General features: G+C 43.4%; 1 protein-coding gene across 1 annotated transcript; it reads left to right on the top strand.

The window, feature by feature from the left end:
- The first annotated feature begins 2,623 nt into the window (after positions 1-2,623).
- LOC139223632 (semaphorin-5B-like) lies at positions 2,624-14,786 on the top strand. The gene is made up of 21 exons (XM_070855598.1): positions 2,624-2,768; positions 3,084-3,183; positions 3,283-3,328; positions 3,746-3,808; positions 3,896-3,994; positions 4,844-5,057; positions 5,146-5,431; positions 5,714-5,849; positions 6,243-6,450; positions 6,554-6,761; positions 7,403-7,520; positions 7,725-7,909; positions 8,389-8,532; positions 8,608-8,755; positions 9,458-9,683; positions 10,718-10,939; positions 11,020-11,190; positions 12,158-12,307; positions 12,622-12,657; positions 14,308-14,519; positions 14,625-14,786. The coding sequence occupies exons 1-21, from the start codon at positions 2,624-2,626 to the stop codon at positions 14,784-14,786; spliced, it is 3,279 nt and encodes a 1,092-aa protein (XP_070711699.1).
- Positions 14,787-15,105: the final 319 nt, after the last annotated feature.

The raw sequence follows: 15,105 nt of genomic DNA, 5'->3' as shown, positions 1-15,105 counted from the left end.
TTGATCAATAAAGTTGAGAATATATAAACTTTATTTATCAAGAATCAATCACAGTGTCATTTCACGAGAACATTTTATTCCAACTTTATGGGCAACAGTGTATATATATATATATATATAATTATTATATTATATTATATTATATTATTGGATTTTTTTAATTCTCACATTTCAACATCAAAAATCCAGTATTGGCTGAGCTATCATCTGGATAATTAGGAATAATAAAGTCAGTTTAATAACCTCTACTGGCTGGCTGTAATGAAAGTGTGTATATTTTAGCCTTTTCACCACGCAGGCCTTGGCGAATTTGAACCGAAACTATTGCAACAAATCAAGTGCTAGTTATAACTGTCAAAGTCAAATGAGAGGGCAGGTGAGCTTCCCATACATGGGCAAAAATGTTCCAGAAGGATTTAGCAGTGAGCTGTTTTTGTTGCAGGGTTGGTTTGAATCTCAGGAGGCTGATGGAGAACAGACCCTTCCCCAGAACAGGTGCACATTTAATGACTTAAAGGCAAATTCTAATCTTTCATTTTAGCCCGCCGGCCTGCGTATCTCTGACAACAACAATAACACCGCTGCTGTCTTTCAGCTGACACACCGGCGGTTTTAGTTATGCAGAGTCTGTGCTTTCTCTGAGCAAGGTGAAGGCTCCCACGTGATGTTTGGGTGAGCTTTCAGAAACACGTGAGCCTTGAGAGGAGACGCAAGGCAAGCAGAGCTGCAATAGATGCTAAGAGATGCACTGATAGGACTCATTTTTCTGGTTTATTGTTAAAGAGAAGCTTTAAACTTTAGGCGCCTTAAACCTCAGCAGTAAACTCAGTGAGAGGGTTATAATCTTCCTCTCTGTGTGGAGGTCACATGTTCACTCCCTGTTCCTGTGGTTTTTCCTCCCACGGTCCAAACACATACAGGTCACATGAATCGGAGACTCTGTGTTTCTAATCTCTTCACCGGTTGTTACGGTGTTTTTCCAGCCCAGGCAGCTTTATGAATGAAGGGATGTTCAGATGTGCTTGTAGGCTCGACTTCCTACTTAGTTTCCACCCCTAAATCTAAAATGCTTTGGCAGCAAATGTGCTGATCCGAATGTACCCAAAAACCTGATCACTCAAGCGCCACTTGGTCACTCTAGTGTTGATGCAATTAATAGATTAAAAGATATTTAGGAAGCAAAACTACCAAACATTTGCTCTTTCTGGGTGTTAATTTGCCGAAAGGTTTTGAGGTCTTTATTCAAGGTGAAAAACCAAATAAGGGAGCTGTCCTCACAATAAAGACAATGTTCGATGCTTGTTTAAATTCTTAAACTATATTCATGGTTTCCTAACTAACCAGGTTAAAGAAGGTTGGGCATTTTTCTATGGTAATGTGGTAATTGGAAGAGCGCTACAGTCTTGGGCAAATGCTGATCACAGAGCCGAGAATCTGCGTTCCTACATTTCTTGTTGCCCCTGAAGAATCTAACTGACGTCTGCTGCTGCTCCCCCTCGTTGTACTGAATAGACAAATGCCCAGAACACTGGGTCTCTCCCTGGCCAGCCTTTGCACAGTGAGAGGAGCATTGCCACATAACAAAAGTGAGGCCAGCGGTGGAGGCTCTGTTCCTGTCGCTTCATTAAGCAGCAATGTTAGACCCAGCAGGCTGAAAAACCTCTGCCTCCACACACATTCAGTCCTCCTGGTGAGCGGTAGACAGACAGACATTCACCAAAGCATGTAGCAGCTGCAGCAAAACCAGTTTAAGGAGGTTTAAGAAGGACATTAGTCTTTTTTTTACAGTAATTTAGAAACGAGGCACATTTGAGCTGTTTTTCATTGGTTCTCCTTGTTATTGGATTTATTCGGCTTCACTGGGGGAACTTCACAGATTTTCTTTCTCAGCTGGTTCTGTGACATCATGACCAAATTTTCCAAAGGAAAATAAGTAAGGAGATAGAAGTGAATGAAATGAAATGAAAATGATCTTTCTCTCCCCGCTAGGAGAATGAGCACTCTAATGGTCCTTTTACATAGACGTTAGATTTGATGTAAAAGGTCAGATCAGATCATTTTTGAGCAGCTTTGATATTCATAAATGGATTTTGATGTTGACACAAAAACCCTTCATGTGGCTCACAGCTCAGAGTTCACAGCCCCCGCTTTGGCTCCGGGCCCAAGCTCATCTTTGAATGGATCTCCTCAGTCATAAAGATCCCCGTTGATGGCACCCTTGGTTTGAGAGTCGGCATTAGAGAGATTGGCGGCTCCGGCCTTTTGAGGTGAATTAGCCATGACCGAGTCCTGCTGACACTGAGGGGCTGGACACCCAGAGCAGGCAGACAGAGCCAGCACAAGGACCGCTGGGCTGTGGGGACGGCAAAGCTAATTTAGATGGAAGGATAGGCGGACACGGAGCAATGAAGAGTATGCAAATGTAAAACGGTGTGGAGTCTAATTCAGACGTTTTTGGATCAAAAGAGATCTCCATAAACATGGAACACTTTCTGGAGGTTTTTCTTAACCTTTAGGGGATTGTTGGATTCTTGTTGGTCATGTGCTGAAATTGACAGACGATTCCTCCGTTCCAACAGGTGTTTCCTGAGGACCTGATAGAAGACTGGATGTGGTTGTAACTATGGTTACGTCAGGGTGGGGGGCGTGGGCCATCTCCCCCTGGGGCCTGGTGCTTGTCATCTGTTCCTCTGTGTGTCTGTCTCAGCTGCCTCACATCAAACCAGCAGACTGTAATAGAAAGGAACATCCTGTTGTGTCCTACCAAGGTGAGCACATTAATCCCGCTGCATCCATTCATTCATTCAACATCGATCGTGTGGGGTGGGGGGCAAATTGGTCGAATTGCTCAGGGGAGGTTGTGGAGGTGAATCAGGTGATTCACTGGAGAGAAATGTGGCACATTAGTAAAAACTCATAGGGGTTAACAGAGGCTGGAGATGTGAACCAGGTACCGTTTGGTGGGGAAGGATTCCCATGCATACAATGCTTCTCTTCTTCTTCTTCTATTTCTGCACTTATCCTTACACTCTTCCTCCCTTCATAGTATACGCATGCACTCACTCCTCTTTTTCCCTCTCCAGCGTTGAGGCCGTGGTTGTCAGAGTTCACCCATCCAGGAGTGAGGGATTTTTCCCAGCTGGCCCTGGACCTGAGCAGAAACCAGCTCGTCGTTGGAGCGAGGTGACAAATAATTACACTGCGTGTCTGCGTAGGTTGCCAATGTACTGTGTACAGTGCTGATAAAGTTTTAGCACTGAACATAATAAATCTCTTTCACAGAAACTTTCTCTTCAGACTGAGTTTGAGCAACGCCTCGCTCATTCAGGTAAAGCTAACCAAGCCAGGAGAATATGTTAGAGAGAGCTCACTAAGGAAAATGTAAAATGCATTCAAATTTATAAAACTCTTATTTAATACAATCATTAATAGTTAATACATATTTTTAAAATAGTAGATTTTTTAAAATCATTTAATCATTTAATGTTTTAAATGACTGTATGATTAAAGTTTGACAAATAGAGAAAGTATGTATTTTATAAATGCTTTGGCCTGAAAATTATTGGAAATTATTGTATTCTCATATAATTCTCAGCAACATTTTTCCTAAAATGTTCCATGTGTGTTTTCTTATTTACTTGTTACATTTAAACTCCTGGCTATGCTGAGGTGCTGTTAATATTCATTTTGGTTGTAAACAAAGCAAATTCTCTAAACCAGAATATTTATTCTTTTGCTCGTCCAGGCAACAGAATGGGCGCCTGATGAAGACACAAAGCGTTCATGCCAGAGCAAAGGGAAATCTAAGGTAGTGCTCTATTCAACTGAAAAGGCTCTTCACGTTTTATTAACGACAGGCGATTCTCATGAGCCGTTGGTGTGTTTTCGTCTGCAGGAAGAGTGTCAAAACTACATCCGGGTTTTGCTGATAAGTGGGAAGATGCTCTTCACGTGCGGGACCAACGCTTTCACCCCTGTCTGCATAACCAGGCAGGTTGGTACAACCGTTTATCATGAGATGTGATGAAGCAAGGTACCAGCTAGATCAGGTTTGAGCCACCATATGTTTAGAATTGATCATTTACAACTTACAACTCAATCACCACAGAGTCCCAAAAGTCATTTTGAAGCCTCTCCAAGTAGATTTTTGTACTGTAGTAGAAATTATTGCAAACCATGAAGAAGGAAAACACATTCCTGAAGCTAAAACATGTTTGTTTCCTGTGAAAACTGTCAGTAGAAATGTAAAGCATACAGAAATAGTTGTCATAGATTCTTTCAAAATAAAAGGAATAGAAATATTTTTCTCTTGGTCAGCGACGGACTTCAGAATGCCAGAAAATAGTTAGAAGTGCACTATTGATATACTGTTAGATAGATGCACCATCGCAGCGTAATGATTTGTTGCACTGACGCTCTCATTTGCATGGCTGCAAGTTAAACTGTTAAAGCTATCCATCAAATCCATGCAACATAATGACTTCTATATGCATTTGGATCTTGAGCAGATGTAGACATGATAGAAATTTATTTTCCACTGCATGAAAAAAATTCACATGTGGCTTATTAGAGGCCTGTGACACTTTTTGATTGATTTTTTTGATTGCAAAAACTGTTTCCTAATTAAGTTATATAACCTGCCTTTGAATAACTCAAGAATCATTCTGCCCTGACAAATTAATTAAAAGTTTTAAAGGAATGTACTTATTTGTTCAGTATTCCATGTGTAACTCACAGTGCAAAGCCAAATACTAAAACAGAAGCAGCAGATTCTCTTTGCTGTCTAATTATTTGGCCTTTGGTGTGAATTCAGCTGCGTTTTCACCCTTTTTCTGTCTGCCAGATTAGTAACATCAGTCAGGTGTTGGACACAGTGAACGGTGTTGCCCGATGCCCGTACGACCCGCGCCACAACTCCACCGCTATGGTAACACAGAGGGGCGAGTTGTATGCTGCTACAGTGATCGACTTCTCAGGGCGTGACCCTGTCATCTACAGGAGCCTGGGGAACATGCCACCACTGCGCACTGCCCAGTACAACTCCAAATGGCTCAATGGTGAACAAAGTAACACACTGATTTGGTCCATGTCTTTGTGTGTGGATATCATCTTCCCAATATCTTTTCTTTTCTACATGTCTTTCAGAGCCTCATTTTGTGTCCGTTTATGAGATCGGTCGCTTCGCCTACTTTTTCCTGAGAGAAACTGCAGTTGAAAACGACTGTGGGAAGATGGTGTTCTCTCGTGTGGCCCGGGTTTGTAAGAATGACATGGGTGGACGCTTCCTTCTGGAGGACACCTGGACCACCTTCATGAAGGCCCGGCTCAACTGCTCACGCTCGGGAGAAATCCCCTTTTACTTCAACGAGCTGCAGAGCACCTTTTACTTGCCAGAGCAGGACCTGATATATGGGATCTTCACCACTAATGTGTGAGTGATAGATGCCCTCTCTAAAATCCAAATCATGCGCCATGTGTCTAAATTTTCACTAGCTACAATGAAAGAACGCATATTTATCTCTATCTGTGCTTTACCCTTTAAGTCACTATTTAGTGTTTTGTCATTTTCAAGTACTTGACAATACTATGAAACTGGTGACAGCAACAATTCTGTACAAGCAATGAACTCCAGCCATGTTGATTATGAGACATTCACTTTCTTTCACTCTTGCTTTCTTTCTCACTGAGATCTTACTGTGATTACACCATTCAGGAACAGTATATCAGCTTCTGCTGTCTGCGCCTTCAATCTGAGCTCCATCACCCAGACCTTTAATGGACCCTTTCGCTACCAGGAGAACCCACGCACAGCCTGGCTGTCCACCCCAAACCCCATACCCAATTTTCAGGTAACTCCCACATTTACAACACGGGCAAAAGACAGATTTCACATAGCTGCTTTTCTCTGACAACGTGCTGTTGATTGATGTGAGAATGTTTTGTCCTTCCACAATTTCCCAGCCTTCCCTCCAATGCTTGTAAAGAAGTTTTCAAAAGACTGACATCTATTTCATCTTGGTGCGCCGAGTAGCAGAGAGCTTATTGTAGTATAGTACAGAAAATTCTAGTTCATCTCAGCTCCATCAAATATACCAAGTTCCTGATGCATGCACAAAATGCCACAGCCACCGGTGTAACTAGAAACATTCATGAACACTCTATGTTCCTGCATATGCAAAACCAAACCAGACATTTGTTTGACCGTAACACGTGACACTAATATGTCCTTCACGGCTGCTCAGTGTGGCACACTGGAGGAGGGAGGCCCTGGGGGAAACCTGACGGAGCGGAGCCTCCAGGACGCCCAGCGACTCTTCCTCATGAACGATGTGGTCCAGCCGGTCACCGTCAACCCTCTGCTCACCCAGGACAACGTGCGCTTCTCCAAGCTGGTAGTGGACATTGTGCAAGGCCGAGACACCCTCTACCATGTCATGTACATCGGCACTGGTGAGTAGGAGGAGAGAGGAGCTGAGGCAGTTGGCCAAAAATAGAAAAAAGAATTGCACTGCTGATTTAGAATTAACATTTTTATTTTGCTTTTGTCCTTCAGAATACGGCACCATCCTAAAGACTCTCTCCACAACCAATAAAAGCCTTCAGGGTTGCTACCTGGAGGAGCTCAGGATCCTCCCTGAAGGGCAAATAGGACCAATCAAGAGCCTGCAAATCCTCCACAGTGACAGATCTTTGTTTGTTGGGCTCGAGGACAGACTGGTGAAGATCCCACTAGAGCGCTGCTCCAGCTATCCCACTGAACGGTATGATTAAATAGACCATCAAAACTGAGATTTTTCTGAAAAATAAATGGGACAGTGGCCAAGGATCAATTTAAATATGGCAGATATAGCAAGATAAAAGTTTATTTGATATCGAGTCAATATTTTAGTGTACAGAAAATTAATTTCCAATATCTGCAGTTGCTTATTTAGTCAAAGTTGCAGCGAGCCAGCTCAGTTTGAGGGTTTGCTGCTGGTGGTGGTGAGTGTGCAAATGTGCTAACTTAACTTGAAAATACTTAAAAAGATTTATGAACTCGGTGCCATTAAAGAGACAAACACGCGTGGGCGGCCAAGTCTGAAAGGCCCACAATAAACGCTGACAAAGACGATTATGTTAAGAGCTCAGCTTGTTTTCCCTGTAAACAAACTGCTTTTGAACTGTCAGTCCATATTTTGGCAGAGCAGACATTACATAAGCAGGCGTTTAATGAGTTTGTACTAGAATTTATTGACAACCTTACAAAATATTATATGATGGACATTTTTTTGTTTAATCCCTGTAGCAGCCGTCCTACTTGAAACAGAATAGTGGTGGAGAAAACTATGATTATTAACTTCGTGCAGCAATGTGCAGACTGCTAGAGAACCAGTATCTGACTAACTGTCTGTGCTCGTGTTAGTCATTGCATGGACGCTCGGGACCCTTACTGTGGCTGGGATCACAAACAGAAGCGCTGCACCACCATCGAGGAGAGCTCCAACATGAACCAGTGGACCCAAAACATCACTGAGTGCCCAGTAAGACCCACGCACAGCCAGTCTGGTGTATTGGTCCTCACTGTGTATACACAATATTTAAAAGTCAGAGTTCATGAAAGGTAGAAATGTTGAAAAAATAACTTAATAACTGTAGATTCAGACCAATTTGGTGCATTTAGCAATGGTGACTTATTCATGTGCATTTGGCGTGGACCTTAAGCCCCCCTTAAATCCTCTCTGGAGGTGAGGAACCTGACACAGGATGGCGGTTTCGGTTCTTGGGCTCCGTGGCAACCGTGCAACCACGACGACGGCGAGGGCTCCGTCAGCAGCTGCGTGTGTCGGTCCCGCTCGTGTAACGGACCCGTGGCCCGATGCGGTGGGGTCGAATGTAAGGGCCCGACTATCCAGGTGGCAAACTGTTCCAGGTACATTCATTATGTTGATCCTGACATTTGAAAACAACCACACCAGACTAGACTAGAATAAACTCTGTTACAGGACATGCACAGAGTAACCTTCATTATTTCAGATTGCCCTAATAAATCAAAAAACAGTACAACTGTACTCTTTTATGATTAAAGTTCACAAGGTGATTGTATTTGATGGATCTGTGCTTGCTAATTAGACCCACAGAGTGCATAATGTACTAATAAACAGTTTGAAAGTGGACAAGTTAGAAAGGCAATTAAGTTATTTGTGTAGTCTGTTGAACAAGTTAATTGTGAAATAAGTGACTCGTAGTCTGGATGTTGCTCACCTTGATAGTTGCATTTAACATTCAGCGTTTAACAGCTGCTATTACTGCAACAAGACTGAAGAGAGTGGAGCCCGTGTGCCGTAAATCACGTGGACTCAGTCATTTGTAACGATATTTACATTTCCAGCCTCGCATTCTGTTCCACAGGAATGGCGGCTGGACTCCCTGGTCGTCATGGGGCCAGTGCAGCAGCAGCTGTGGTATCGGATTTGAAGTGAGGCAGCGGTCCTGTAACAACCCTTCACCTCGGCATGGCGGCCGAATCTGTGTCGGCCAGGGTCGAGAGGAGAGGTGAGGAGCGATATGGCTCCCTGTGCATCATTGTTACATGACAGAGTTAGAACATCACTGTCTCTGTGCTTCCAGACTGTGCAACGAGAAAAAGCCCTGTCCTCTGCCTGTGACGTGGACAGCGTGGGGCCCCTGGGCTCACTGCAGTGCTGAATGTGGAGGGGGGGTCCACTCCAGGACCCGAACTTGTGAGAATGACAACAGCTGTCCTGGATGTTCTACGGTACTATAGCACATTGTGTATTTAAAAAGTCAATATTAAGATGGTCAGAATTATGTTTAAAACATATCAGCCTGCTCTAAGTATAAAGAAAACTGAACAAGTGAGCAGTCCACATGATTTATGAAAGTAGACAGTCTGCTGTGGGATATTATATTTAGTAGTAGTTGTCTGACTAAGAACATCTTAATCTTATTCTTCATCTGTCCTGTTTCTTTACTACTGACACTAATAAGTCATGGCCTTTTCAAGCAGAATAAATTAGTTTAAATATGTGAAATAGAATTTTATTTATTTAAAGCAATCCCACTTCCCATTCATGTTTCTCTGCAGCAATCAAATGTTTTATTCAGAATAATGGATGTTTAAGCCTTTACTTGCTGGAGGATGGATCATTGAGTTATCAAAGTTATCAAAATCAAAGATTAATGGCCTTGCCAATTATTTCTGTTGGACTGTCGTAGAGTAACGCTGCTGCTTCTTTCTACCTGCTGGTGTTGAGCTTCACTGAGAAGTTGTACCGCACGTGTCCCTCCAAGAATCTACGTCCTTCCTCAGAGAGCCCTGATCAATAAGTAGTAGTGGCTAGTGGAGCAAAAAGGATGGATGTCAATGTCATCCCACCTGGAAACAGGAGAGACAGACAGGTTTAGATATTTCATCTGCTGTAATAATGATTAACGGCGATAAGCTTCTTCCATCCAGGAGTTTAAGGCCTGTAACCTGGAGGCCTGCCCTGAGGTGCGCCGCAACACCCCCTGGACCCCCTGGATGCCAGTCAATGTTAGCCAAGATGGGTCAAGGCAAGAGCAGAGAATCCGGTACACCTGCCGGGCGCTGCTCCCCGACCCCCAGCAGCTCCAGCTGGGCAAGAAGAAGCTGGAGACCCGATTCTGCCCCAACGACGGGTCTGGAGCCTGCCAGACTGACTGTGAGTACTGGGAATGAACAGGATACATGCACTGGAAAGCTTCCCAGCTCTCGTAGCCATGTTTTCCATGTGTCAGCTGTCAGCAGGTGTTGTAGATTATAACCATGGAAACACAGCTGGTGTGGTAATTACCTGGCAGACTGTAGGTGTGGCCAGATGCCACCTTAACATGGGGATGGGGCGGCAAATTTTAGATTTAAATTGCTTGGATTTATATTCGGATTAGAGTAGACCAGTATAAAATCAAAATTAAGGCTGGTACAGTCAGTCTAATGAACTGTATGCAGAGTAGAGCTGTATCTGATTGGGCTTTAAAAAGTGCTGCTGGTGGCAGAGCTCCTAGTTCGCCACAATAAACACAGCTGGCCTCATCAAAGACAGGATGAAGCCAAACTGTATGTAGACATCAATCAGCAGATTAATGAAACACTGAGCCGTCGTGGGGAAGCACATGTCCACTTCCTCCGTCACTCATAGACCTGCAGGTGTTTTCTTTGTCATCATGGAATCTGTTTAGTACAAAAAATATCAATGGAATGTAAAATAGATATCAGTGTTGGTATTTACTCTAAAATAAAGCTAATGAGGTGAAAATGTCATTTCATTCTTTTCATCTTTCCTGTAGCTGCTCTGGTTCTCTTGTCTGCAGAAAAAAAAAAACATTTCTGGCCTCATTGAAAGCCTTAGGAAGCACTCCTCATTCATATGTAAATAATGTGTGATTGCCGATGTGTGTGGCGAGTGTATGGGAAAAAAAACGACTTGGTTTTTCAATGTGACCCACATTACACCTCGCTAATTAATGTTTCATAACAGGCTGTCTGTCTGCTGAGTTTGGCAATAAAAAGATGAAATCCTTCCTGTGGTTCCCGTAGAGGATTTAGAAGTTTAGATTTGTGCGAGCAATTCACTCATTCAGCAGAGTGGATCAAAAGATGCTGGGATCAACTTATATATTCTTCTCTTTGAGTCTGTCAGTGTGAAAAAGGAGTAAAAAAAAAAAAAGACAGCTGATACACTGTGTGTGTTTTCAGCTCTGGTCGAAGACTTAGTGAAGACAAGTGGACGAACGCTGTCCCAGCCCCAAGGTGTACACTGGGGATTGTGGGAAACGTGGTCCAGCTGTTCTCAGCAGTGTTCTAGAGGCTTTCGAACCCGGAAACGTAGCTGCTCAACGGCAGAGGGCAGGACCAACCCCAGCGCCTGCGTAGGATCCCCGGTGGAGTATCAGGACTGCAACACTCAACCCTGCCCAGGTAACGGAGAGCTTCTGGCTATCAGTGGAGTTGAAATAGCAGAATATGGACGCTGCATGAATAAAGCATGTGTGTTCCAGTGAGTGGAGCCTGGTCCTGCTGGTCCTCGTGGTCCCACTGCTCAGCCAGCTGCGGGGGCGGACACTACCAGCGGACTCGGACGTGCAGCAGCCCGCCCCCGGCCAATGGAGGAGACATCTGCATAGGCCTGCACACTGAGGAGGCGCTCTGTAATACCCACGCCTGTGAAGGTATGACAGCATGTGTTAGAAGCTGCACTGTGGAAGGTTTTTCCTTTCATTCATTTCATGTATGAAGGTAGCCATTGTTTCATAGAAAGAAATTTGAGACAAAACAAAATTGTGTAAATTGTACTCATAGTAGCTGTAATTCTAATAACTATTATTATTATTGTCAATATTCTTGATGTAGATGAATTATTTGACATTTCTAACTATAATTTATAACTAGTTTTATAACTATATATATATATCTGCTGTTTTGCTTTGTTAAACACCCCCCATAGATCCACGCTGTCTCCCCAGATTAAATAATGGTGTTTGTATGGACGCTTATGGGAAATCTCCTCCACACAGCAAGTGGTGAATCAATATTTGGGTTGAGAAGGCAAACAGTTTGGTTGTTATCCCAGCATGCACCTACTGAAATGCAGAAAATAAACAGAACATTTTTTAAAATAAAATAGATTTTTTACCGTTGACCCAACATAAAGTGTAGAGACGTGGAAAAACCATTGGTCTCATCTATTTAACACTTTAACAGGCTGCACTGTGACTGGCTGTTTCAACATATCACAGTACAAGAAGCTACTTCTTGCTGCCTTCTGCAGTTCCTGAGCCTTTTCCTACACAGCCTTTATGGATTTATGGACATATAATCCAGTTTGATTCTGATTAAACACCCTTTTTCATTTTGGGGGCTTTCTTCTGAAGTGTTTCGATTCGTTTCTCAGCGAAGGCATTTATAGGCTTCTATTTTCATTGTCAACATTTCTTATTTTAACAAATGGTGATGTTCTATCTAGGCTTGTTTATTGTACAGAATGTCTTTGAAAGATGGTTGGACACATACTTATTGACACTGGATTAAAAAATACATTTGGATTTGGTAAAACCTGCATGGAAAGTAAAAAGAATAGCACAATGCAATCAATTCTTGGGTTTCACTCTCCCGTCCATTCGTGTCTGCGCTCATCAGGTTGGAGTGAATGGACAGAGTGGGGGGACTGTGATGAGGAGGGTCTGCAGCATCGCACTCGTCGCTGTGGCGACGACCAAGAGGCCGAGGCCAGTCCCTGCCAGGGCAACATCACGCAGTCCAGGCCATGCCAGCCTCACGAGGTGCCAGGTAAGCACATGCTCTTATTAGCAAATTGCTGCATGTAGATATATTTCTGCAGGCTGTTGCTGATAGAAGCTGGAAAATCCAGTTGGCGTCAAACAAAAGTTTAATCACGCAGAGTAAATGCTGACTTGTTCACTCTGTGGAAATTAAAAAGATGAATTAATGGAGATGTCAGCATTCTGCCTGCCTGGAGAACAACGAAATCTTAGAGAGAAATGAAATGCTCTTGTCATTTTTGTTGTTTGATCTTTTGAAGCCGTAATGATTTTACTTCATTATATTGATGTTTTTTCTCTGTTTTGTCCGTCTCGCTCCAGTTATTTTACCCGGACAGGAGGACCAGAGCTGTGGAAGTGAGTGAAAACAAGTGATGTCTCTCTATCCTGCCTCCCCAAATGATTAGACATTATTCCCAGCCCACACATACCTCCTGTATGTATATCTCCTCACTGTCCTGTTGCATCCTGGGTACATCTACATCAGCTTGATATATATTTTAGTCACTGAACATGTAACATAGTTATTATAGTCACAAAGTTGTTGGCTGTCTCCTTCACCTGATCTGTGTCTCTTGTGCCCTGGGGCATGGGTTAGATAGAAGGTTAGATAGAAGCCGGACACTGACATCGGGTCAAGTCATCTCGGCCCCCAGATCACTGACATTCTTCATAATCGTAGAGTCATTGAAGATGTTCATGCTCTCCACAGTATTCTTCTGGTCCCATTTTTAGGCCATGTGACCTTTGTGCACCATAAAGCGAGACTGTGAGGAAGCTTATTCACGATCCTGAGATTGACTCCCATTGCTTTGATGTTGCTTTGGCATTGCCATCTGATACCACGTTTACAGCCACATTTACTCTTGCACGCAAAATATTACATGATGTAATAGACTGATTGCCATGAAAGTTTGAGCACATTCAGGATCCCCAGAGGAAAAACCTTAAGCCTGTCATTTCCACTTCATTACTGAGTCTTATACCATGATCTAGCTCGCTTATTTCCAGCAGTGATTGTGACGCTGGTCCTTCAGTGTTTCATCCTCTGAACACCACAAGATGGAGACACATCAGGAAGTAGACTGATCCCCTCTGAACTCACTGAGACTTTGGATCACACGATCACTCTCTGATCACGTCTTTGAACTGTTCACATCAGTGATTCCCGTTGACGGGGGAGAGCCTGTTGATGTGTGGAAAATCAGGGCAAATGATCCTGTAGGGTGAAATCAGCACAAGCAACTATGTCACATCTCACATTCAGCTCGCCGCTTCAGACTTTCTCTGTAAAAATCTTGAATGTGAACCCTACATGGTCTGATCGTCTGATAACTGTCACCTCATCAGGCTTTATCCTCTACATGTTTGCTGTTTGTTATTTGGGAGTGTTGCTCTAACCAATCAGTCATGGCCAAGTATCTGTCTGATCGGATTTTAATTGACACAGAAGGTGTAATTGCGGGTGCTGGAAGCAATTAAATTAATGTTCGTCGCTTCAATCGCAAAATATGCTGATTTATTTGAGTTATTTTCTCTGTTAGTTGCGTTACAACACACCTGTATAGCTTGTTATCATGTTTGTGTCAATTTCCTGACGCCATTTTTTCTGGCTGATGTCACCCTTTCTTAATCTTGATCACAAACCTGATTGGTTGTTTCCAACAAGTGAAACAGCTGCCAGTGATCACATCTGTTGATGTTGGCAGCCATTCAGAGGTCTGGAACCAGACAAGGAAAACCTCTCAGTTCAATTCAGCCTCTAAGGGCCTCCTTCTGGGCTTGTTACACAGGTGTATAGCACTTGTAAAGCCATCACATCTTCCTCATTCCAGCTCAAAGATTTACACCACCTGCTACACAGACTATATTTATGGTCTCTATGGACTCTAATCCGCAAATGTATCATCATAACTACGTGTCCAAACCTTACCATCAACAATTAGCCACCTCCATTTGTCTCATCCTCTCTCTTTGCCTTCTTCCCTCCATCCTCTCTCTTCCCAGCCTTTACGTTGTTCCAGTTAGTAGCTGTGGGCTCGGCCAGTTTCTTTGCAGCGGCGTTGCTGTCAGCGCTCGCCTACTCTTACTGCCACCATCTGAACCGACCATCGGCGGAGTCGGCAGTCATCCACCCCAGCACACCTAACCACCTGACCTACAACAAGCAGGGCAACGCCACGCCAAAGAATGAGAAGTACATCCCCATGGAGTTTAAGGTGGGCTGGCTCCATTGTTTCATTATGTAACTATACTCTTGGTACTGTCTCATTTATTAGACAAAAACAGCGAGACAAAACTCTCTTTATGTCTCCACTCCACAGACGTTAAACAAGAACAATCTCCATGTGAACGATGAGACGTGCAACCACTTCCCCTCCCCTCTGGCGTCCAGCAATATGTTCGCCACCACCTACTACCCTCCCAGCCTGAGCAAGTATGACTTCCACCCAGACTCCCCGTGCAGGACCTACATGCACAGCTGAGAAGAGGCCTGATTTTTACAAACCCGACCCTGAAGTGTTCCCTCGTTTAAAAAAGAAAAGATTTGAATTAAATCTTAAAAGCTCACCCAAATGACACCTTTTGTGACACCCTGCCGTGCAGCTAGGCTTCGGTTTTACTTGCCCGGGCTTTTAGACGGCTCAATTTTGGTTATGAAACAAAACATTTAAAAAAAAAAGATCTTCAGCCACGTTGTTTTCTTTGCTCTGGACAAACCTCACAGCAGCAGTTTAACAGGGACTACTTTTTTGGCAGAAAGTTGTCCCAAATTACCGATCCATGTGTAGCAAGTAACATTGT

This window comes from Pempheris klunzingeri, chromosome 24 (assembly GCF_042242105.1).
Source record: "Pempheris klunzingeri isolate RE-2024b chromosome 24, fPemKlu1.hap1, whole genome shotgun sequence".
NCBI classification, from domain to species: Eukaryota; Metazoa; Chordata; class Actinopteri; order Acropomatiformes; family Pempheridae; genus Pempheris; species Pempheris klunzingeri.
This window is presented reverse-complemented; position numbering and strand designations above follow the sequence as displayed.

What these genes read in the sequence shown, in the direction of transcription:
- LOC139223632 (XM_070855598.1), top strand. Translation starts at nt 2,624, where the DNA reads ATGGTTACGTCAGGGTGGGGGGCGTGGGCCATCTCCCCCTGGGGCCTG. An exon ending in AGAGCAAAGGGAAATCTAAG is followed by an intron (nt 3,809 to 3,895) that starts GTAGTGCTCTAT and finishes TTTCGTCTGCAG; the next exon opens with GAAGAGTGTCAAAACTACAT. An exon ending in CTGTCTGCATAACCAGGCAG is followed by an intron (nt 3,995 to 4,843) that starts GTTGGTACAACC and finishes TCTGTCTGCCAG; the next exon opens with ATTAGTAACATCAGTCAGGT.